The sequence below is a fragment of the Phasianus colchicus genome, chromosome 1, assembly GCF_987193195.1.
Source record: "Phasianus colchicus chromosome 1, bPhaCol1.hap1.1, whole genome shotgun sequence".
In the NCBI taxonomy this organism is placed as follows: domain Eukaryota; kingdom Metazoa; phylum Chordata; class Aves; order Galliformes; family Phasianidae; genus Phasianus; species Phasianus colchicus.
The window spans coordinates 998054-1022385 of NC_143436.1; the positions used below are offsets into that span (position 1 = coordinate 998054).

The window sequence follows — 24332 nt, forward strand, 5'->3', positions numbered from 1 at the left end:
CTCCCCACTACCCTCCCCCATCACTGCCCCCATCACCTCCCCATTCTCCCCCATCACCGCCCCCCATCACCACCCCATACCACCACCACCCCATTCTCCCTAAAAGCCACCCCATATCACCGCCCCCCATATCACCACCCCATACCACCACCACCCCATTCTCCCTAAAAGCCACCCCATATTGCCACCCCATATCACCGTCCCCCATCTCCACCCCATATCGCCACCCCCCATCACCACCCCATTCTCCCCAATAGCCACCCCATATCACCACCCCCCATCACCACCCCATACCTCCGCCCCCCATCACCACCCCATTCTCCCCCATCACCACCCCCCATCACCACCCCATACCACCACCACCCCATTCTCCCTAAAAGCCACCCCATACCACCACCCCCCATCACCACCCCATACCAACACCACCCCATTCCCCCCCATCACCACCCATATCACCACCCCATATCACCACCCCCCATCACCACCCCATACCTCTGCCCCCCATCACCACCCTATTCTCCCCCATCACCACCCCATACCACCACCCGTATCACCACCCCCCAACACCACCCCATTCTCCCCAATAGCCACCCCATATCACCACCCCATATCACCGCCCCCATCACCACCCCATTCTCCCCATCACCACCCCATATCACCGCCCCCATCTCCACCCCATTCTCCCCATCACCACCCCATATCACCACCCCCCATCACCACCCCATACCTCCGCCCCCCATCACCACCCCATTCTCCCCCATCACCACCCCGTATCACCACCCCCATCACCACCCCATTCTCCCCATCACCACCCATACCACCACCCCCCATCACCACCCCATACCATCACCACCCCATTCTCCCTAAAAGCCACCCCATATCACCACCCCCCATCACCACCCCATTCTCCCCAATAGCCACCTCATACCACCACCCCCCATCACCACCCCATACCATCACCACCCCATTCTCCCCATCACCACCCCGTATCACCGCCCCCATCACCACCCCATTCTCCCCCATCACCACCCCATACCACCACCCCGTATCACCACCCCCCATCACCACCCCATTCTCCCCAATAGCCACCTCATACCACCACCCCCCATCACCACCCCATACCACCACCACCCCATTCTCCCCACCACCACCCCATATCACCGCCCCCACCACCACCCCATTCTCCCCACCACCACCCCATATCACCGCCCCCATCACCACCCCATTCTCCCCACCACCACCCCATTCTCCCCACCACCACCCATACCACCACCCCCACCACCCCATAGCCGCGACCCGCCCGCCATGTCCTCGGACGACGACTTCTACCTGTTCACCAACGGCTCGGTGCCAGGCCCCTGGGACGGCCCTCAGTACCACATCGCCCCGCCGTGGGCGTTCTACCTGCAGACGGCCTTCATGGGCTCCGTGTTCGCCGTGGGGACCCCCCTGAACGCCGTGGTGCTGTGGGTCACCGTGCGCTACAAGCGCCTGCGCCAGCCCCTCAACTACATCCTGGTCAACATCTCGGCCAGCGGCTTCGTCTCCTGCGTCCTCAGCGTCTTCGTCGTCTTCGTGGCCAGCGCACGAGGATACTTCGTCTTCGGGAAGAGGGTCTGCGAGCTGGAGGCCTTCGTCGGCACCACCGGGGGTATTTGGGGGCTGTAGGGTCTATAGGGTTGGAGGGGTTGGTCATTCTCCATTGGGTTGTTCCAGTTGGGTTGGTTGGGTGATTGACCTCATAGGGTTGGTTGGTTGGGTGGTGGTTGACCCCGTTGGGTTGGTATGGGGTAGGGCCTGAGGATACTTCGTCTTTGGGAAGAGGGTCTGCGAGCTGGAGGCCTTCGTCAGCACCACCGGGGGTATTTGAGGGCTGTAGGGTCTATAGGGTCAGAGCGGTTGGTCATTCTCCATTGGGTTGTTCCAGTTGGGTCGGTTGGCTGGTTGACCTCACAGTGTTGGTTGGTTGGGTGGTGGTTGACCCCATAGTTTTGACCCCGTAGGGTTGATCCCATAGAATTGGTTGGGTGGTGGTTGATCCCATAGGGTCGACCCCATTGGGTTGGTTGGGTGATAGTAGACCCCATAGGGTTGATCCCATAGGGCTGGATGGGCGGTTTTGGACCCCATGGGGTTGGTGTAGGGTAGGACCTGTGGATACTTCGTCTTTGGGAAGAGGGTCTGCGAGCTGGAGGCCTTCGTCGGCACCACCGGGGGTATTTGGGGGCTATCGGGGGGCTATGGGGTGGGGTTGGGGGCTGGAGGGTCTGGAGGGTCTGTGTGGGGTTGGTCATTCTCATGGATTTACTCCCTAACCCTAACAACAATTGGGTTGTTCCGGTGGGGTTAGTTGGGTGATTGACCCCATAGAGTTGTCCCCATAGGGTTGACCTCATAGTGTTGGTTGGTTGGGTGGTGGTTGATCCCATAGTGTTGACCCTGTAGGGTTGACCCCGTAGGGTTTGTTGGGTGGTGGTTGACCTCGTTGGGTTGGCATGGGGTAGGGCCTGAGGATACTTCGTCTTTGGGAAGAGGGTCAGCGAGCTGGAGGCCTTCATCGGCACCACTGGGGGTATTTGGGGGCCATTTGGGGGCTATGGGGTGGGGAAGGGGGCTGGAGGGTCTGGAGGGTCTGTGTGGGGTTGGCCATTCTCCATTGGGTTGTTCCAGTTGGGTTGGTTGGGTGATAGTAGACCTCATAGTGTTGGTTGGTTGGGTGGTGGTTGATCCCATAGTGTTGACCCTGTAGGGTTGACCCCGTAGGGTTGGTTGGGTGGTGGTTGACCCCGTTGGGTTGGCATGAGGTAGGGCCTGAGGATACTTCGTCTTTGGGAAGAGGGTCTGCGAGCTGGAGGCCTTCGTCGGCACCACCGGGGCTATTTGGGGGCTGTAGGGTCTATAGGGTCGGAGCGGTTGGTCATTCTCCATTGGGTTGTTCCAGTTGGGTCGGTTGGCTGGTTGACCTCACAGTATTGGTTGGTTGGGTGGTAGTTGACCCCATAGTGTTGACCCCGTATGGTTGATCCCATAGAGTTGGTTGGGTGGTGGTTGATCCCATAGGGTCGACCCCATTGGGTTGGTTGGGTGATAGTAGACCCCATAGGGTTGATCCCATAGGGTTGGATGGGCGGTTTTGGACCCCATGGGGTTGGTGTAGGGCAGGACCTGTGGATACTTCGTCTTTGGGAAGAGGGTCTGCAATCTGGAGGCCTTCGTCAGCACCACCGGGGGTATTTGGGGGCTATCGGGGGGCTATGGGGTGGGGTTGGGGGCTGGAGGGTCTGTAGGGTCTGTGTGGGGTTGGTCATTCTCCATTGGGTTGTTCCAGTTGGGTTGGTTGGGTGATTGACCTCATAGGGTTGGTTGGTTGGGTGGTGGTTGATCCCATAGTGTTGACCCTGTAGGGTTGACTCCATAGGGTTGGATGGGTGGTTTTGGACCCCATGGCGTTGGTGTAGGGTAGGACCCACGGATACTTCGTCTTTGGGAAGAGGGTCTGCAAGCTGGAGGCCTTCGTCGGCACCACCGGGGGTATGGGGGGGCTATGGGGTGTGGTAGGGGTCTGTAGGGTCAACAGGGCCAGAGGGGTTGGTCATTCTTGTGGACTTCCTCCCATTGGGTTTTTCCAGTTGGGTTGGACCTCACAGTGTTGGTTGGGTGGTGGTTGACCCCATAGTGTTGACCCCGTAAGGTTGACCCCATAGGGTTGGATGGGTGGTGGTTGACCCCATAGTGTTGACCCCGTAAGGTTGACCCCATAGAGTTGGTTGGGTGGTGGTTGACCCCGTTGGGTTGGTATGGGGTAGGGCCTGAGGATACTTCGTCTTCGGGAAGAGGGTCTGCGAGCTGGAGGCCTTCGTCGGCACCACCGGGGGTATGAGGGCACTATGGGGTCTGTAGGGTCTGTGTGGGGTTGGTCATTTTCATGGGCTTCCTCCCATTGGGTTGTTCCACTTGGGTTGGACCTCACAGTGTTGGTTGGGTGGTGGTTAATCCCATAGGGTAGACCCCATAGGGTTGGATGGTGGTTGTTGACCCCGTTGGGTTGGTGTGGGGTAGGGCCTGAGGATACTTCGTCTTTGGGAAGAGGGTCTGCGAGCTGGAGGCCTTCGTTGGCACCACCGGGGGCACGGGGGGGATGTGGGGTGGGATTGGGGGCTGTAGGGTCTGTAGGGTCGGAGGGGTTGGTCATTTTCATGGGCTTCCTCCCATTGGGTTGTTCCAGTTGGGTTGGTTGGGTGGTTGACCCCATAGAGTAGTCCCCATAGGGTTGACCCCATAGTGTTGGTTGGTTGGGTGGTGGTTGGTCCCATAGGGTTGGTTGGATGGTAGTAGATCCCATAGGGTTGGATGGGTGGTGGTGGACCCCATGGGGTTGGTATGGGGTAGGACTCACAGCTACTTCATCTTTGGGAAGAAGGTCTGCGAGTTGGAGGCCTTCGTCGGCACCACCAGGGGTATGGGGGGCTATGGGGTGGGGTTGGGGGCTGTAGGGTCTGTAGGGTCGAAGGGGTTGGTCATTCTCCATTGGGTTGTTCCAGTTGGGTTGGTTGGGTGGTAGTAGACCCCACAGGGTTGACCCCATAGAGTTGGATGGGTGGTGGTGGACCCCATGTGGGGTAGAGACGAGAGCTGCTTCGTCTTTGGGAAGAGGGTCTGCGAGCTGGAGGCCTTCGTCGGCACCACCAGGGCTATGGGGGGGCTGTGGGGTGGGGAAGGGGGCTGTAGGGTCTGTAGGGTCTGTGTGGGGTTGGTCATTCTCCATTGGGTTGTTCCAGTTGGGTTGGTTGGCTGGTTGACCTCATAGGGTTGGTTGGGTGGTGGTTGACCCCATAGAGTTGTCCCTGTAGGGTTGACCCCATAGGGTTGGTTGGGTGGTGGTTGACCCCACAGAGTTGACCCCATAGAGTTTGGTTGACTGGTGGCTGATTCCATAGGGTCGATCCCATAGGGTCGACCCCATAGGGTTGACCCCATGGGGTTGTTGTGGGGTAGGGCCCTTGGCTACTTTGTCTTTGGGAAGAGGGTCTGTGAGCTGGAGGCCTTTGTCGGCACCACTGGGGGTTTGGGGTTACGGGGTCAGGGTTGGGATCTGTAGGGTCTGTGTGGGGTTGGGTTTGGGGTTGTGGTTCTCATGGGGTTCTTCCCGTTGTTCCAGTTGGGTTGTTTGGGTGGTTGACCCCATAGGATTGGATGGGTGGTGGCTGACCCCATAGGGTTGACCCCATAGGTTTGGATGGGTGGTGGCTGACCCCATAGGGTTGACCCCATAGGGTTGGATGGGTGGAGGCTGACCCCATAGGTTGACTCCATAGGTTTGGATGGGTGGTGGCTGACCCCATAGGGTTGACCCCATAGGGTTGGATGGGTGGAGGCTGACCCCATAGGTTGACTCCATAGGTTTGGATGGTGGTGGCTGACCCCGTAGGTTGACCCCATAGGGGTTGGATGGGTGGTGGCTGACCCCGTAGGTTGACCCCATAGGGGTTGGATGGGTGGTGGCTGACCCCATAGGGTTGACCCCATAGGGTAGGATGGTGGTGGCTGACCCCATAGGGTTGACCCCATAGGGTTGGATGGTGGTGGCTGACCCCATAGGGTTGACCCCATAGGGTTGGATGGGTGGTGGCTGACCCCATAGGGTTGACCCCATAGGGTCGGATGGCTGGTGGCTGATTCCATAGGGTTGACCCCATAGGGTTGACCCCATAGGGTTGGATGGGTGGTGGCTGACCCCATAGGGTTGACCCCATAGGGTTGGATGGGTGGTGGCTGACCCCATAGGGTTGACCCCATAGGGTTGGATGGCTGGTGGCTGATTCCATAGGGTTGACCCCATAGGGTTGACCCCATAGGGTTGGATGGGTGGTAGCTGACCCCATAGGGTTGATCCCATAGGGTTGGATGGCTGGTGGCTGACCCCATAGGGTTGACCCCATAGGGTTGAGCCCATAGGGTAGTATGGGTGGTAGCTGACTCCATAGGGTTGATCCCATAGGGTTGACCCCATAGGGTAGGATGGGTGGTGGCTGACCCCATAGATTTGTCCCCAGCTGGTTGACCCCATAGCTTTATCTCTGTTTTGCTGTCCCTATAAAGTTTGTTTCTATAGGGCTGGCCGGGTCGCATTTGGCTGCAGGCTGCCCCATAGGGCTGGGGATGTCTGTCTGTCTGTCTGTCTGTCTGTCCTTCTGGGGTTGGAGATGGGCAGGCTGTCCCTATAGGGCTGGTTGGGTGCTGGCTGACCCTATTGGGGTGGTGACATCTGTCCCTATGGGGCTGCTGCTGTCTGTGGGTCCCATAGGGCAGGGGACACACGTCTGTCTGTCCGTCGTTCCCATAGGGCAAGGGAACAATTCTGTCTGTCTGTTGGCCCCATAGATCAGGTGCCACACGTCTGTCTGTCCGTCGGTCCCATAGGGCAGGTGCCACATGTGGGTCCCATAGATCAGGTGACACATGTCTGTCTGTCCGTCGCTCCCAGAGGGCAGGTGCCACACGTCTGTCTGTCTGTCGCTCCCATAGGGCAGGTGCCACATGTGTGTCCCACAGATCAGGTGCCACCTGTCCGTCTGTCTGTCTGTCTGTCCGTCGCTCCCGCAGGGCTGGTGACCGGCTGGTCGCTCGCCTTCCTGGCCTTCGAGCGTTACATCGTCATCTGCAAACCCTTCGGCAATTTCCGCTTCAGCTCGCGGCACGCGCTGCTGGTGGTGGTCGCCACGTGGCTCATCGGGGTCGGGGTCGGGCTGCCGCCCTTCTTCGGCTGGAGCCGGTGGGGGTCGGGGGGGGGGGTTATGGGGGGCCATAGGGCGGCTATGGGGCCGTATGGGGGCGTTATGGGGGGGATATCGGGCGGCTATGGGGCCGTATGGGGGCGTTATGGGGGGGCTATAGGGCGGCTATGGGGCCGTATGGGGGGCTGTGGGGGGGAAATAGGGCAGCCATGGGGCCGTATGGGGGGCTGTGGGGGGGATATCGGGCAGCTATGGGGACGTTTGGGGGGGATGTGTGGAGCATATAGGGCGGCTATGGGGCCGTATGGGGGCGTTATGGGGGGGATATAGGGCGGCTATGGGGCCGTATGGGGGGCTGTGGGGGGGATATAGGGCGGCTATGGGGCCGTATGGGGGGCTGTGGGGGGATATAGGGCGGCTATGGGGCCATATGGGGGCGTTATGGGGGGGATATAGGGCGGCTATGGGGCCGTATGGGGGGCTGTGGGGGGGCTATAGGGCGGCTATGGGGCTGTATGGGGGCGTTATGGGGGGGATATAGGGCGGCTATGGGGCTGTATGGGGGGCTGTGGGGGGGTTATGGGGAGATTGGGGAGTTTGGGGGGGATTATGGGGGTGTTATGGGGCGTTATGGGAGAGTTTGGGGGGGATTATGGGGGTATCATGGGTGGATATTGGGCAGTTATGGGGCCTTATGGGGGGACTGTGGGGGGGCTGTGGGGGAGATTGGGGGATATTATGGGGGCGTTATGGGGGCTATAGGGCGGTCATGGGGTGTTATGGGGGGCTGTGAGGGGATTATGGAGGAGATTCGGGAGTTTGGGGGGGATTATGGAGCTGTTATGGGGGGCTAGAGGGGTTATGGGGAGATTATGGGGGTGTTATGGGGGGTATAGGGCGGTTAGGGGGCCGTATGGCGGGGATTATGGGGGAGACTGGGTTGTTTGCCGGGATTATGGGGGTGTTGGGGAGGTTATGGGGGAGATTGGGGAGTTTGGGGGAGATTATGGGGGGCTATAGGGCGGTTATGGGGCCGTATGGGGGGGGCTGTGGAGGGGGTTATGGGGGAGATTGAGGAGTTTGGGGGGGATTATGGGGGTGTTGGGGGTGTTAGGGGGGGGTATGGGGGCGATTGGGGAGTTTGGGGGAGATTATGGGGGTGTTGGGGAGGTGTTGGGGGGAGATTAGGGAGTTTGGGGGGATTGTGGGGATGTTGGGGGGTTATGGGGGAGATTGGGGAGTTTGGGGGGGATTATGGGGGCATTATGGGGGGCTATAGGGCAGTTATGGGGCCTTATGGGGGGCTGTGGGTGGGGATTATGAGGGTGTTGGGGGGTTATGGGGGAGATAAGGGAGTTTGGGGAGGATTATGGGGGTGTTGGGGGGGGCTATGGGAGGTTATGGGGGAGATTGGGGATTTTGGGTGGATTATGGGGGTGTTATGGGGCATTATGGGGGGTTGTGGGGGGGATTATGGGGGGCTAGGGGGGGTTATGAGATCGGGGAATTTGGGGGGGTTATGGGGGTGTTATGGGGGAGATTGGGGGATGTGGGGGTCTTATGGGGGGGTTATGAGGGGTTGGGGGAAGATTGGGAGGTGGGGGGGATTATGGAGGGTAATGGGGGGTTATGGGGGAGATTGGGGGTTGTGGGGGTTATCATGGGGGTGTTATGGGGGGCTGGGGGGAGATTGGAGGGTGTGGGGGATTATGGGGGGCTATGGGGGAGATTGGGGAGTTGGGGGGGGATTATGGGCACGTTATGGGGGCTTAGGGGGGGTTATGGGGGAGACTTGGGGGTTGGGGTTATTATGGGGGTGTTATGGGGGGCTAGGGGAGATTGGGGGGCTGTTGGGGGGCTATAGGAGCATTCTGTGGGGTTGTGAGGGGGCTATGGGGGGTTTGTGGAGGGTTATAGGGAAATGATGGGGGTGTTATGGGGGGGCTTTAGGGGGGGCTCTGGGGGGTATAGGGGTGCTAAAGGGTGTTATTGGGGGCTGTTGGGTGGGATTGGGGGTTATGGGGGTTTATGGGGTGATGCTGGGGGGGCTCTGGGGTTTTGGGGGTTCTGGAGGGCGTATGGATGGTTATGGGGGGGCTGCGGGGGGTTATGTGGGGATTATGGGGCGTTATGGGGTCTAAGGGGGGCTGTGGGGGCTGTGGGGGGGCTCTGCAGGGTTTTGCTGGGGTTGTTGGGATTCTGGGAGAGCTGTGGGGGGCTACTGATGGGCTGTGGGGGGATTAGGGGGCGTTATGGGGTTTATGGGGGCATTATGGGGGTTGGGGGGGTCATGGGGAAGACTGGGAGAACTGGGGGGGGACTGGAGGGGAGACTGGAGGAGATATGGGGAGTAATGGGGGAAATTGGGGGGGTAGTGGGGGACTTGGGGGGGGTAATGGGGGAGACTGGGGGACTCTGGGGGGCACTGGGGGTCCGGGTCATGGGGATCACACAGGGGTCACATCGGGGTGACATTGGGGTGACATTAAGGTGACATTGCGGTGACAGTGTGGTCACATCGGGGTCACATCAGGGTCTCATTGGGGTCACATCAGGGTCACATTGGGGTCATATTGGGGTGACATTGCGGTGACATTGGGGTCACATAGGGATCACATTGGGGTGACATTGCGGTGACATTGGGGTGACATTGCAGTGACATTGGGGTCACATCAGGGTCACATCGGGGTCACATTGCGGTGACATTGGGGTCACATCAGAGTCGCATCGGGGTCACATTGGGGTTACATCAGGATCACATCGGAGTCACATTGAGGTGACATTGCGGTGACATCAGGGTCACATCAGGGTTACATTGGGGTCACATCGGGGTCACATTGGGGTGACATTGAGGTCACATTAGGGTGACATCAGGATCACATTGGGGTGACATTGCAGTGACATTGGGGTCACATCAGGGTCACATCGGAGTCACATCGGGGTCACATTGTGGTGACATCAGGGTCACATTGGGGTGACATTGGGGTCACATCAGGGTCACATTGAGGTGACATTGCGGTGACATCAGGGTCACATCGGGGTCACATTGTGACATCGGGGTGACATTGGGGTCACATCGGGGTCACATTGGGGTGACATTGGGGTCACGTTAGGGTGACATCAGGGTGACATTGGGGTCACATTGGGGTCACATTGCGGTGTCAGAGCGTTCATCACTGTCTTGGGGTGACAAAGGGTGTCATGGGGGCAACATGGGGACCCCAATGTGGTGACATAGGGGTGCTGTAGGGACACCATAGGGACACCATAGGGACACCATTGGAGTGCCATAGGGGTGACATGGGGATGCTGTAGGGGTGACATGGGGACATCCCTGGGGTTCCATAGGGGTGATATGGGGTTGTCATGGGGACAACAGAGGGGTGATATAGGTGACACCATAGGGACACCATAGGGACGCCATAGGGACACCGTAGGGACACCGTAGGGATGCTGTAGGGGTGACATGGGGACGTCCCTGGGGTTCCATAGGGATGAAACGAGGGTGTCAAGGGGACAACAGAGGGGTGACATATCGGTGACATAATGTGACATGGGGACGCCATAGGGTTGTCATAGGGACACATAGGGGCGATGTAGGGACACCATAGGGAAGCCGTAGGGACACATGAGGACACCATAGGGACACATAAGGATGCCATAGGGACACATAAGGATGCCATAGGGACATATGAGGAAGTCATAGGGACACATAAGGACACCATAGGGACACATAAGGATGCCATAGGGACACATAAGGACACCATAGGGACACATGAGGACACCATAGGGACACATAAGGACACCATAGGGACATATGAGGATGACATAGGGGCACATGGGGATATCATAGGGACACATAAGGACTCCATAGGGACACATGAGGACACCACAGGGACACATAAGGACGCCATAGGGACACATAAGGGTGCTATAGGGACACATAGGGACACCAGAGGGGCACATGAGGACACCATAGGGACACATAAGGACACATGGGGATGCCATAGGGACACATAAGGACACCATAGGGACACGTAAAGAAACCATAGGAACACATAAGGTTGCCATAGGGGCACACAAGGATGCCATAGGGGCACATAACGGTGCTATAAGGACACAAGGATGCCATAGAGACACATGAGGACTCCATAGGGACACATGAGGGCACCATATGGGCACATGAGGACTCTATAAGGGACACATGGGGACACCACAGGGGCACATAAGGATGCTATAAGGACATATGAGGATGCCGTACAGACACATGAGGACACCATAGGGACACATAAGGTTGCCATAGGGGCACATAAGGACACCATAGGGACACATAAGGTTGCCATAGGGGCACACGAGGATGCCATAGGGGCACATAAGTTTGCCATAGAGGCACACGAGGATGCCATAGGGGCACATAAGGTTGCCATAGGGGCACATAAGGATGCCATAGGGGTACATAAGTTTGCCATAGGGGCACATGAGGTCGCCATAGGGGCACACGAGGACTCCATAGGGGCACATAAGGTTGCCATAGGGACACATAAGGATGCCACAGGGACACATAAGGTTGCCATACGGGCACACAAGGATGCCATAGGGGCACACAAGGATGCTATAAGGACACGAGGATGCCATAGAGACACATGAGGACACTATAGGGACACATGAGGATGCCATAGGGCCGTCGTGGGGACACCAGATGGGCACATAAGGATGCCATAGGGGCACACAAGTATGCCATAGGGGCACATAAGGATGCCACAGGGACACATAAGGTTGCCATAGGGGCACACAAGGATGCTATAGGGGCACACAAGGATGCCATAGGGGCACATAAGGATGCCACAGGGACACATAAGGTTGCCATAGGGGCACACAAGGATGCCATAGGGGCACACAAGGATGCCATAGGGGCACATAACGGTGCTATAAGGACACATGAGGATGCCATAGAAACACATGAGGACTCCATAGGGACACATAAGGACACCATAGGGGCACATGAGGTTGCCATAGGGGCACACGAGGATGCCATAGGGGCACATAAGGATGCTATAAGAACACATGAGGACTCCATAGGGACACATAAGGATGCCATAGGGGCACACGAGGATGCCATAGGGGCACATAAGGACATCATAGGGGCACATGAGGACTCCATAAGAATACATGAGGACACCATTGGGACACATAAGGATGCCATAGGGACACATAAGGACACCGTAGGGGCACATGAGGTTGCCATAGGGGCACACGAGGATGCCATAGGGGCACATGAGGTTGCCCTAGGGGCACCGTGGGGTGCTCTATAGGTCCCGTTCTCCCATAGGTACATGCCTGAGGGGCTGCAGTGCTCGTGTGGCCCCGACTGGTACACGGTGGGCACCAAGTACCGCAGCGAGTATTACACCTGGTTCCTCTTCATCTTCTGCTTCATCGTCCCCCTCTCCCTCATCATCTTCTCCTACTCCCAACTGCTGAGCGCTCTGCGTGCCGTGAGTGGGGGGGGGGGTTGGGGGGGGGAGGGAGGAAAGGGAGAAGGAGGGGTGGGGAGGGGGAGGGCTGTGAGTGGGGAAGAGATGGGGGAGGGGAGGAGGAGGGATGGAGAGAGGGAGAGGCTGTTCGTGGGGGAGGGACGAGGGGGTTGGGGAGGTTGAGAAGGAATGGGATGGGGAGAGGAGGGGATGGAAAGAGGGAGGGGGAGGGAGGAATGGGGAGAGGGAGGAATGGGGAGAGGGAGGAATGGGGGGAGGGAGGAATGGGGAGAGGGAGAGGGAGGAAATGGAAAGAATAAGGGGGAAGGGAGGGATGGGGGAAGGAAGGAGGGAATGGGGAGAGGGAGAGGGAGAAAATGGAAGAAGAAGGGGGAAGGGAGGAGTGGGGAGAGGGTGGGGTGGAGAGAGGGAGAGACGGTGGGAGGAGAGGAGTTGGTAGAGGGAGAGGGGAGGGGAGAATAAGGAGAGGGAGAGGGAGGGGTGGAGAGAGGGAGAGATGGGGAGGAGAGGGGTTGGTAGAGGGAGAAGGGAAGGGGAATGAGAGGGAGAGGGAGAGGGAGAGGGAGAGGGAGAGGGAGAGGGAGAGGGAGAGGGAGAAGGAGAGGGAGAGGGAGAGGGAGAGGGAGGGGTGCAGAGGGGGAGGGCTGTGCATGGGGGAGGGATGGAAAAGGGGGAGAGGGGAGGAGGAGTGATGGAGAGAGGGAGGTGCTGTGTGTGGAGGAGGGGGAGGGGAGAGGGGAATAAGGAAAGGGATCAGGAGAGGAGGGAATGGAGAGAGGGAGGAGGAGGAGGGAGGGGTGGGGAGAGGGAGGAATGGGGAGAAGGAGAGTGAGAAAATGGAAAGAAGAAGGGGGAAGGGAGGGGTCAAGGGAGGGAGGGGGAATGGAGAGAGGGAGAGAGGGGGGTGGGGAGAGGGAGGGCTGTGAGTGAGGGAGAGATGGGAGAGGGGGAGAGGGGAGGAGGAAGGATGGGGAGAGGGAGGGGCCGTGTGTGGGGGAGGGGAGGAAGGGTTGGGGGAGGAGGAGAGGGATGGGAATAGGAGGGAATGGGAAGAGGGAGAGGGAAGGGGAGGGAGGGGTGGGGAGAGGGAGGAAATGGAAAGAAGGGGAAGGGAGGGGTGGGGAGAGGAAGGGGGGAAATGGGGAGAGGGAGGGGGAGAGGAGGGAATGGAGAGAGGAGGGAGGGGTGCGGGGGAAATGGAGAGAGGGAGAAAGGGAGGGCAGAATGGGCAGAGAGAGGAGGGATGGGGAGAGGAAGGGAGAGAGGGAAGAGGGGGAAATGGGGAGAAGGAGGGGAGGAAATGGGGAGAGGGAGGAGAGTATGGGGGCAGGGAGAGGGGGAAGATGGAGGGGAGGCAGGAATGGGGAGAGGGGCGGGGATGGGGGCATAGAGGGAGGGGGAGGGGGGAAGTGGGGATGGGGAGAGGGAAGAGGAGGGGAGGGGGAGGGTTGACTTTTGGGGTTGGGGTTGGAATTTGAGTTAGATTTCGGGATGGGATGGGATGGGATGGGATGGGATGGGATGGGATGGGATGGGATGGAGAAGGAGTGGGGATTGGGATGGAGGATGGGTTTGGGGTGGAGCGATGTGTGGGATTGGGATTGGGGATGGGGTGGGAATGGGATGGGATGGGATGAAGGAGAGGGAATTGTTATTGAGGTGGGGTGGGGATGGGGATTGGGATTGGGGATGGGGTGGGAATGGGATGGGATGGGATGAAGGAGAGGGAATTGTTATTGAGGTGGGGTGGGGATGGGGATTGGGATTGGGGATGGGGTGGGGATGGGATGGAGGAGGAGTGGAGATTGGGATTGAGGGGGGGTGGGGATTGGGATTGGGATTGGGATTGGGATTGGGGATGGGGTGGGAATTGGGATGGGGTGGGGATGGGGTGGGGATGAGATGGAGAAGGAGTGGGGATTGGGATTGAGGTGGGGTGGGGATGGGGTGGGAATGGGAATGGGGATGGGGTGGGGATGGGGTGGGGATGGGGATGGGGTGGGGATGGGATGGAGAAGGAGTGGGGATTGGGATTGGGGATGGGGTGGGGATGGGTTTGGGGTGGGGTGAAGATGGGGATTGGGATTGGGAAGGGGATTGGGGATGGGGTGGGAATGGGATGGGATGAAGGAGGATTGGGGATTGGGCTTGAGGTGGGGTGGGGATGAGGATTGGGGTGGGGATTGGGATTGGCATTGGAGATGGGATGGGAATGGGGTGGAGAAGGAATGGGGTTTGGGATTGGGGGTGGGGTGGGGATGGGTTTGGGGTGGGATGGGGTGAGGATGGGGATTGGGATTGGGGATGGGAATGGGGATGGGGTGGGGATGGGGTGAAGATGGGATGGAGGAGAGTGGGGATTGGGATTGAGGTGGGGTGGGGATGGGGGAGGGGGTGGGGATTGGGATTGGAGATGGGATGGGGATGGGATGGAGAAGGAGTGGAGATTGGGATTGGGGATGGGGTGGGGTAGGGATGGGTTTGGGGTGGGGTGATGATGGGGATTGGGATTGGGGATGGGGTGGGAATGGGATGGGATGGAGGAGGAGTGGGGGTTGGGATTGAAGTGGGGTGGGGATGGGGATGGGGATTGGGATTGGGGATGGGAATGGGGTGGGATGGGATGGAGAAGGAGTGGGGATTGGGATTGAGGGTGGGGGTGGGGTGGGGATGGGATGGAGAAGGAGTGGGGATTGGGATTGAGGTGGGGTGGGGATGGGGATTGGGGTGGGGATTGGGATTGGGATTGGAGATAGGATGGGGATGGGATGGAGAAGGAGTGGGGATTGGGATTGGGGATGGGGATGAGATGGGATGAGATGGGATGCGATTGGGATGGAGATGGAATGGAGGTGGAGGTGGGATTAGGATTGGGATTGGAATTGGGATGGCAAGAGATGGGTGGGGATGGGATGAGTTGGGATTGGTGTGAGAATGGGGTTGAGATGGGGAAGGAATGGGGTGGGGATGAGGTGGGGGTGGGGGTGGGGGTTGGGGTTTAGGTTTGGATGGGATGGGATGGGGTTGGGGTTGGGGTTTGCACTTAGGGTTGGGGATATGATTGCTGTTGGAGTTGGGGTTTGGGGTTGGGTTTGTGATTGGGTTTTGGGTCGGTGTTGGGTTTTGGGTCGGTGTTGGGGCTGGGGTTGGATTTGAGTTTGGATTTGGGGTTGGGTTGGGGGTTGGTTTTGGGGTTGGGTTGGTGTTTGCAGATGAAGTGGGATGGGTTGGGGTTGGGTTGAGGTTCGGGGTTTGAGGAAGGGATGGGATGGGATGGGATGGGATGGGTTTGGGGTTGATTTTGGGGTTGATTTTGGGGTTGGGGTTGGGATGGAGATGGGATGGGATGGAATGGAATGGATTGGAGTTTGAGTTTGGGGTTGGGTTTGTGACTGAGTTTGAGGTTGGGGATGGGATGGGTTGGGTTGGGATTGGGGTTGGGGTTGGGTTCAGTTTATGGTTGGGGTTGGGACTGGGGTTAGGGTTGGTTTGGGGCTTGGATTTGGGGTTGGGGTTGTGTTTGGGCTTTGGGTTTGGTGTTGTTGAGTTGGGGTTGGGATTATGTTTGGTGTTGGTGTTGGGTTTGGGGTTGGGATTGGGATTTGGGTTGGGATTTGGGGTTGGGATTTGGGGTTGTGGTGTGGATTTGGGTTGGATTTGGGATTGGTGTTGGATCTGGGGTTGGGATTTGGGTTGTGGTTGGGATTGGTGTTGGATTTGGGGTTGGGATTTGGGTTGTGGTGTGAATTTGTGTTGGATTTGGGGTTGGGATTTGGGTTGTGATTGGGATCTGTGTTGGATTTGGGTTGTGGTTGGGATTTGGGTTGGATTTGGGATGTGGTTGGGATGTGGGGTTGGGATTTGGGTTGTGATTGGGATCTGTGTTGGATTTGGGTTGTGGTTGGGATTTGGGGTTGGATTTGGGATTCATGTTGGATTTGGGATTGGTGTTGGATTTGGGTTGTGGTGTGGATTTGGGTTGGATTTGGGGTTGGTGTTGGATTTGGGGGTTGGTGTTGTGTTTGGGGTTGGTTTTGGATTTGGGATTGGTGTTGGATTTGGGTTGTGGTGTGGATTTGTGTTGTGTTTGGGATTGGTGTTGGATTTGGGGCTGTGGTTGGGATTTGTGTTGTGTTTGGGATTGGTGTTGGATTGGTGTTGGTGTTGTGTTTGGGATTTGTGCTGTGTTTGGGCTTGGTGTTGTGTTTGGGGTTGGCGTTGTGTTTGGGATTGGCGTTGTGTTTGGGGTTGGCGTTGTGTTTGGGATTTGTGTTGTGTTTGGGGTTGGCGTTGTGTTTGGGGTTGGTGTTGTGTTTGGGATTTGTGTTGTGTTTGGGATTTGTGTTGTGTTTGGGGTTGGTGTTGTGTTTGGGATTGGTGTTGTGTTTGGGGTTGGCGTTGTGTTTGGGGTTGGCGTTGGATTTGGGATTAGTGCTGTGTTTGGGATTGGTGTTGGTTGTGGGATTGGTGTTGTTTTTGGGTCGTGGTTGGGATTTGGGGTTGTGGTTGGAATTGGCGTTGTGTTTGGGATTGGTGTTGGCTTTGGGGTTGGTGTTGGATTTGGGGCTGTGCTGTGGATTTGTGTTGTGTGTGGGATTTGTGTTGTGTTTGGGGTTGGCGTTGGATTTGGGGTTGGCGTTGGATTTGGGGTTGGCGTTGTGCTTGGGGTTGGCGTTGGATTTGGGATTGGTGTTGGATTTGGGGTTGGCATTGGATTTGGGATTTGGGATTGGGATTTGGGATTGGTGTTGGCTTTGGGTTGTGGTTGGGATTTGGGATTTGGGTTGTGTTTGGAATTCGTGTTGTGTTTGGGGTTGGTGCTGTGGTTGGGATTGGTGCTGTGTTCGGGATTACTGCTGTGTTTGGGGTTGGTGTTGGATTTGGAATTGGCGTTGTGTTTGGGGTTGGCGTTGTGTTTGGGATTTGTGTTGGCTTCGGGTTGTGTTTGGGATTTGGGGTTGTGGTTGGAATTGGTGTTGTGTTTGGGGTTGGCGTTGGATTTGGGATTGGTGTTGGATTTGGGATTGGTGTTGGATTTGGGATTGGTGTTGGATTTGGGTTGTGGTTGTGATATGGGTTGTGGTTGGGATTTGGGGTTGTGTTTGGGGTTGGCATTGGATTTGGGGTTGGCGTTGTGTTTGGGATTTGGGTTGGCTTTGGGGTTGGCGTTGTGTTTGGGGTTGGCGTTGGATTTGGGATTGGTGTTGGATTTGGGATTGGCGTTGTGTTTGGGATTGGTGTTGGCTTTGGGTTGTGGTTGTGATTTGGGTTGTGTTTGGTGTTGGCGTTGTGTTTGGTTTGGTGTTGAGTTTGGGATTGGCGTTGTGTTTGGGATTTGGGTTGGATTTGGGAATTGGTGTTGGGATTTGGGGCTGTGGTTGGGATTGGCGTTGTGTTTGGGATTGGCGTAGGATTTAGGATTGGTGTTGGATTTGGGTTGTGGTTGTGATTTGGGTTGTGGTTGGGATTTGGGGTTGTGGTTGGAATTGGCTTGTTTTTGGGATTGGCGTTGGATTTGGGATCGGTGTTGGCTTTGGGGTTGGCGTTGGGATTTGGCTTTGGGGTTGGCATTGTGTTTGGGGTTGGCGTTGTGTTTGGGATTTGTGTTGGCTTTGGGGTTGTGGTTGTGATTTGGGTTGTGGTTGGGATTTGGGGTTGTGGTTGGAATTGGCGTTGTGTTTGGGGTTGGCATTGGATTTGGGGTTGGCGTTGTGTTTGGGATTAGGGTTGTGTTTGGTGTTGGCGTTGTGTTTGGGATTGGTGTTGGATTTGGGATTTGGGTTGGATTTGGGAATTGGTGTTGGATTTGGGGCTGTGGTTGGGATTGGCGTTATGTTTGGGATTGGCGTTGTGTTTGGGATTTGTGTTGGCTTTGGGATTGCCTTTGTGTTTGGGATTGGCATTGGATTTAGGATTTGGGTTGTGTTTGGCGTTGGCGTTGTGTTTGGAATTGGCGTTGGATTTGGGATTGGCGTTGGATTTAGGATTTGTGTTGGCTTTGGGATTGGCGTTGTGTTTGGGATTGGCGTTGTGTTTGGGATCGGTGTTGGCTTTGGGGTTGGCGTTGTGTTTGGGATTTGTGTTGGCTTTGGGGTTGGTGTTGGGATTTGGCTTTGGGGTTGGCTTTGGGGTTGGTGCTGTGTTTGGGATCGGGGTTGGCTTTGGGGTTTGCGTTGTGTTTGGGATTTGGGTTGGCTTTGGGGTTGTTGTTAGGATTTGGCTTTGGGGTTTGCGCTGTGTTTGGGATCGGGGTTGGCTTTGGGGTTGGTGTTGGGATTTGGCTTTGGGGTTGGCGCTGTGTTTGGGATCGGTGTTGGCTTTGGGGTTGGCGTTGTGTTTGGGATTGGTGCTGTGTTTGGGATTGGCATTGGATTTAGGATTTGGGTTGGATTTGGGGTTGGCGTTGTGTTTGGGATCGGTGTTGGCTTTGGGGTTGGCGTTGGGATTTGGGATCAGGGTTGGCTTTGGGGTTGGCGTTGGGATTTGGCTTTGGGGTTGTCTTTGGGGTTGGCGCTGTGATTGGGATCAGGGTTGGCTTTGGGGTTGGCGTTGTGCTTGGGATTTGGGTTGGCTTTGGGGTTGGCGTTGGGATTTGGCTGTGGGGTTGGCTTTGGGGTTGGCTTTGGGGTTGGTGCTGTGTTTGGGATTGGGGTTGGCTTTGGGGTTGGCGTTGGGATTTGGCTGTGGGGTTGGCTTTGGGGTTGGCTTTGGGGTTGGTGCTGTGTTTGGGATTGGGGTTGGCTTTGGGGTTTGCGCTATGTTTGGGATTTGGGTTGGCTTTGGGGTTGGCATTGGGATTTGGCTTTGGGGTTGGCGTTGTGTTCGGGATCGGTGTTGGCTTTGGGGTTGGTGTTGTGTTTGGGATCAGGGTTGGCTTTGGGGTTGGCGTTGGGATTTGGCTTTGGGGTTGGCGTTGTGTTTGGGGTTGGCGTTGTGTTTGGGATTTGGGTTGGCTTTGGGGCTGGCGCTGTGTTTGGGATTTGGGTTGGCTTTGGGGTTGGCGTTGGGATTTGGCTGTGGGGTTGGCGTTGGGATTTGGCTGTGGGGTTGGCGTTGGGATTTGGCTGTGGGGTTGGCTGCGGGGTTGGCTTTGGGGTTGGCGCTGTGTTTGGGATTTGGGTTGGCTTTGGGGTTGGCGTTGGGATTTGGCTTTGGGGTTGGCATTGGGATTTGGCTGTGGGGTTGGTGTTGGGATTTGGCTGTGGGGTTGGCTGTGGGGCTGGCGCTGTGTTTGGGATTTGGGTTGGCTGTGGGGCTGGCTGTGGGGCTGGCGCTGTGTTTGGGATTTGGGTTGGCTGTGGGGCTGGCTGTGGGGCTGGCGCTGTGTTTGGGATTTGGGTTGGCTGTGGGGCTGGCTGTGGGGTTGGCGTTGGGATTTGGCTGTGGGGTTGGCTGTGGGGCTGGCTTTGGGGTTGGCTGTGGGGCTGGCTTTGGGATTTGGCTGTGGGGTTGGCTGTGGGGCTGGCGCTGTGTTCGGGGCCCCGCGCTGACGCTGGCCCCGTGCCCGCAGGTGGCGGCGCAGCAGCAGGAGTCGGCCACCACGCAGAAGGCGGAGCGCGAGGTGTCGCGGATGGTGGTGGTGATGGTGGGCTCCTTCTGCCTGTGCTACGTGCCCTACGCCGCGCTGGCCATGTACATGGTCAACAACCGCGACCACGGCCTCGACCTGCGCCTCGTCACCATCCCCGCCTTCTTCTCCAAGAGCGCCTGCGTCTACAACCCCATCATCTACTGCTTCATGAACAAGCAGGTGGGGGGGTGGGGGGGGACAGGTGGGGGGGGACACATGGGAGGGGGACACATGGGAGGGGACAGATGTGTGGGGACAGATGGGGGGGACAGATGGGGGGGATATTTGAATGGGGACAGATTGGAGGGGACAGATGGGTGGGGGCAGATGGGAGGGGGACAGATGGGAGGGGGACATCTGGGGGGGGACAGATGGGTGGGGGCAGATTTGATGGGACGGATGGGAGAGGATATCTGGGTGGGGACAGATGGGAGGGGACAGATGGGAGGGGGACATCTGGGGGGGGGACAGATGGGAGGGGACAGATGGGTGGGGGGATATCTGGGGGGGGACAGACGGGATGGGGATATCTGGTGGGGGGACAGATGGGTGGGGACAGATGGGAGGGGGACATCTGGGGAGGGGGACAGATGGGAGGGGGGCATCTGAGGGAGGGGACAGATGCAATGGGAACGTCTGAATGGGACATCTGGATGGGGACAGATGGGGTCAGCTGGGATGGGGACAGCTGGGGTCACATGGGATGGGGACACCTGGAGGGGGACACATGGGATGGGGACACATGGAATGGGGACATCGGAATAGGGACATCTGGATGGGGACAGCTGGGGACACATGGGATGGGGACACCTGGAGGGGGACACATGGGATGGAGACGGCTGGGGAAACATGGGAGGGGGACATTTGGGATGGGGACACCTGGATGGGGGCACATGGGTGGGGACAGATGGGATGGGGACATCGGAATAGGGACATCTGGATGGGGACACATGGGGACACCAGAGATGGGGACACGTGGGGTGGGGGCCCCAAAATCCGTGGCCACGAGGATAGGGAACATCCCACCGCCTTGGGGACACCGATGGGGGACCCCAAATTTCTATGGGGACACTGAATGGGACCCGTGTCCCTCCATGTCCCCCCCCAATGTCCCCCCGTGGACCCCCCTCCCGGGCCCCCCATCTCCCCCTCCATTCCCCCCCCATCTCCTCCTATGCCCCCTCCATGCCCCCCTTTTCCCCCCATCTCCCCCCACTTCCCCCCATGGTCCCCCATCTCCCCCTCCATTCCCCCCCTCATCTCCCCCTATGCCCCCTCCATGCCCCCCCATCTTACCCCCCATCTCCCCTCATGGCCCCCCACCCCCCCATTCCCCCCCCCATCTCCCCTCCATGCCCCCCCCCCATCTTCCCCCCATGGCCCCCCATCTTCCCCTCCATTCCCCCCCATCTCCCTCTATGACCCCTCCATGCCCCTCCCCCCCATCTTACCCCCCCCCACGGCCCCCCATGTCCCCCCATCTCCCCACATCCCCCTATGTATCCCCCCACCCCCCATGCTCCCAAACCCCCCTTCCCCCCACCTCCTCCCTACATTCCCCCCCATCTCCCCTCCTGCCCCCCATCTCCCCCCCACCCCTCCATGTCCCCCCATGTCTCTCACATGTCCCCCACCCCCCCATGGCCCCTATGCCCTCCATCTCCCCCCATCTCCCCCTATGCCCCCTCCATGCCCCCCACCTCACCCCATGGCCGCCCCATCTCCCCCCATTCCTCCCCATCTCCCCCCATCTCCCCCCATGGCCCCCATCTCCCCCTCCATTCCCCCCCCATCTCCCCCTATGCCCCCTCCATGCCCCCCCATCTTACCCCCCCCCACGGTCCCCCATCTCCCCCCATCTCCCCACATCCCCCCATGTATCCCCCCACCCTCCATCCTCCCAAACCCCCCATCCCCCTCCCATCCCCCATGTCCCCCCCCATGTCCCCCATTCTCCCATGTCCCCCCATGTCCCCCCCCCCACCCAATTTTGCCCCCCAGTTCCGCGCCTGCATCATGGAGACGGTTTGTGGGAAGCCGCTGACGGACGATTCGGACGCATCGAGTTCAGCCCAGAGAACTGAAGTGTCCTCCGTGTCCTCCAGCCAAGTCAGCCCCACTTAGGGGGCTGCCCCACATCCCCCCCCCTCCCTCCCCACACATCCCCAGCCCCACAACCACCCCCCCCATTCACCCCCCCAAGACACACATTGGCCATCCTAGAGCAATAAACGCCGTTGCGCAGAGCATCAGGCCGGGCTGCCGCTGCCCCACGGCGCTGTGGGGCTGGAGGGGGCTGGGGTTGGGGGGCTGGGGGGTGTGGGGGGTTATTGAGCTGGACCCATAAGTGGGGGTAGGGAGGTTGGGGGGGTGCTGCTACTCAGATGTGGGGCTGCTGGGGGGGTTGGGGTGGTGATGGGACCCCATCTGTGGGGCTGCAGTGGGGCAGAGAGCCTGAGCTATGGGGCTGGGTTGATGCGTAGCTCCCATCTATGGGGCTGACACCTCGACTATGGGGCTGGGGTGGGGCAGAGACCCCCATCTCTGGGGCAGGGATGGTGTGTAGCTCCCATCTATGGGGCTGGGGGTGTGCTGGGATCCCATCTGTGGGGTTGAGGTTGGGTAGAGATGCGTAGCTATGGGGCTGGGGTGATGTGTAGCCCCCATCTATGGGGCTGGGGTGGTGCTGGGATCCCATCTATGGGGTAGGAGTGGGGCAGAGCCCCCATCTGTGGGGCTGAAGTGGTGCTGCGATCACATCTATGGGGCAGGGCGATGCTGAGCCCCCATCTATGGGGCTGGGGTGGGGCAGAGCCCCCCCATCTATGGGGCTGGGGTGGCACTGAGCCTCGATCTATGGGGTTGGGGTGATGCTGGAACCCCCATCGATGGAGCAGATGTGGGGCAGAGCTCCCCAGCTATGGGGCAGGGGTGATGCCGAGCCCTCTGCCTATGAGGCTGAGGTGGTGCTGGGATCACATCTATGGGGCAGGGCGATGCTGAGCCCCTCATCTATGGGGCTGGGGTGGGGCAGAGCCCCCATCTATGGGGCTGGATCGGTGCCGGGCCCCCATCTATGGGGCCGAGGTGGACAAAGCTCCCTGGCTATGGGGCAGAGCTGATGCCAAGCCCGCTATCTGTGGGGCTGGGATGATGTTCAACCCCCATCTATGGGGCTGGGGGAGCTGAGCCCTGATCTGTGAGGCTGAGCACCGATCTATGGGGCACAGCCTCCATCTATGGGGCTGCCGTGGGGCAGAGGCCCCGGCCTATGGGGCACAACGGTGCTCAACCCCCATCTGCGGGGCCGCTCCCCTCCCCCCCCGGGTGGGGGTTCCGCTGCCGCCGCGCTCCAACGCTTCCAAATTAAGGCATCGCTGCTGCGCCCCACCGGCACCGCTCAGCCCCATAGCCCAGCCCCATAGCTCAGACCTATAACCCAGCCCTATAGCCCAGCTGCATAACCCAGCCCCATAGCCCAGCCCTATAGCTCAATCCTATAGCCCAGCCCCATAGCCCAGCCCTATAGCCCAGTCCCATAACCCAACCCATAACCCAACCCATAGCCCGTCCCTACAGCTCAGCCCCATAGCTCAGCCCCATAGCCCAGCCCTATAGCTCAGCCCCATAGCTCAGCCCCATAACCCAGCCCCATAGCCCAGCCCCATAGCTCAGTCCCATAGCTCAGCCCCATAACCCAGCCCCATAGCCCAGCCCTATAGCTCAGCCCCATAGCTCAGCCCCACAGCCCAGCCCCATAGCCCAGCCCCATAGCTCAGCCCTATAGTCCAGCCCCATAGCTCAGCCCCATAGCCCAGCCCCATAGCTCAGCCCCATAGCCCAGCCCCATAGCTTAGCCCTATAGTCCAGCCCTATAGCCCAGCCCCATAACCCAGCCCTATAACCCAACCCCATAACCCAGACCTATAGCCCAGCCCCATAGCCCAGCCCTATAGCCCAGCCCCATAACCGAGACCTCTAGCACAGCCCCACAGCCCAGCCCTATAGCTCAGCCCCACAGCTCTGCCTCACTCCACGACAATCTTGGGATGGGTCCCCAAGGACCCCAAGGGACAGGAGACGTGGGGACCCCAAAGACCCACCCAGAACAAAGGGATGTGGGGATGGGACCCCAAAGACCCCCTCGGATGTGGGGACGGGGGGAGGGGATCCCAAGACCCCGGGACCGGGACAGGGGACCCCAAATCTCCAAGATCTGGACCCGAAGACCCCGGGAGAAGGGACTTGGGGACCCCAAAACACGGAGCCTAAACCTCCCCCCAGGACATGAGGACCCCAATTCCCCCCCCCAAGGACAAAGCGATGTGGGAGTGAGACCTCAAGACGATGGGATGGGACCCCAAAACCCCAAGACAAGAGACATGGAGACCCCAAAGACCCCTCCTGGACAAAGGGAGGTGGGGATGGGATCCCAAAGACCCCAAAAGTGGGGGATGGGACCCCAAGATCCCAGGACATGGGACACGGAGACCACAATGACCTCCCCAGGTCAAAGGGATGGGGGGAACCCAA

At 58.7% G+C, this 24332-nt stretch overlaps 1 protein-coding gene across 1 annotated transcript; it reads left to right on the forward strand.

The window, feature by feature from the left end:
* Positions 1–1279: 1279 nt before the first annotated feature.
* OPN1SW (opsin 1, short wave sensitive) lies at positions 1280–21937 on the forward strand. Its single transcript, XM_090125957.1, has 5 exons — positions 1280–1651; positions 6604–6772; positions 12064–12229; positions 19740–19979; positions 21801–21937. The coding sequence occupies exons 1-5, from the start codon at positions 1306–1308 to the stop codon at positions 21921–21923; spliced, it is 1044 nt and encodes a 347-aa protein (XP_089982083.1). The 5' UTR covers positions 1280–1305; the 3' UTR covers positions 21924–21937.
* Positions 21938–24332: the final 2395 nt, after the last annotated feature.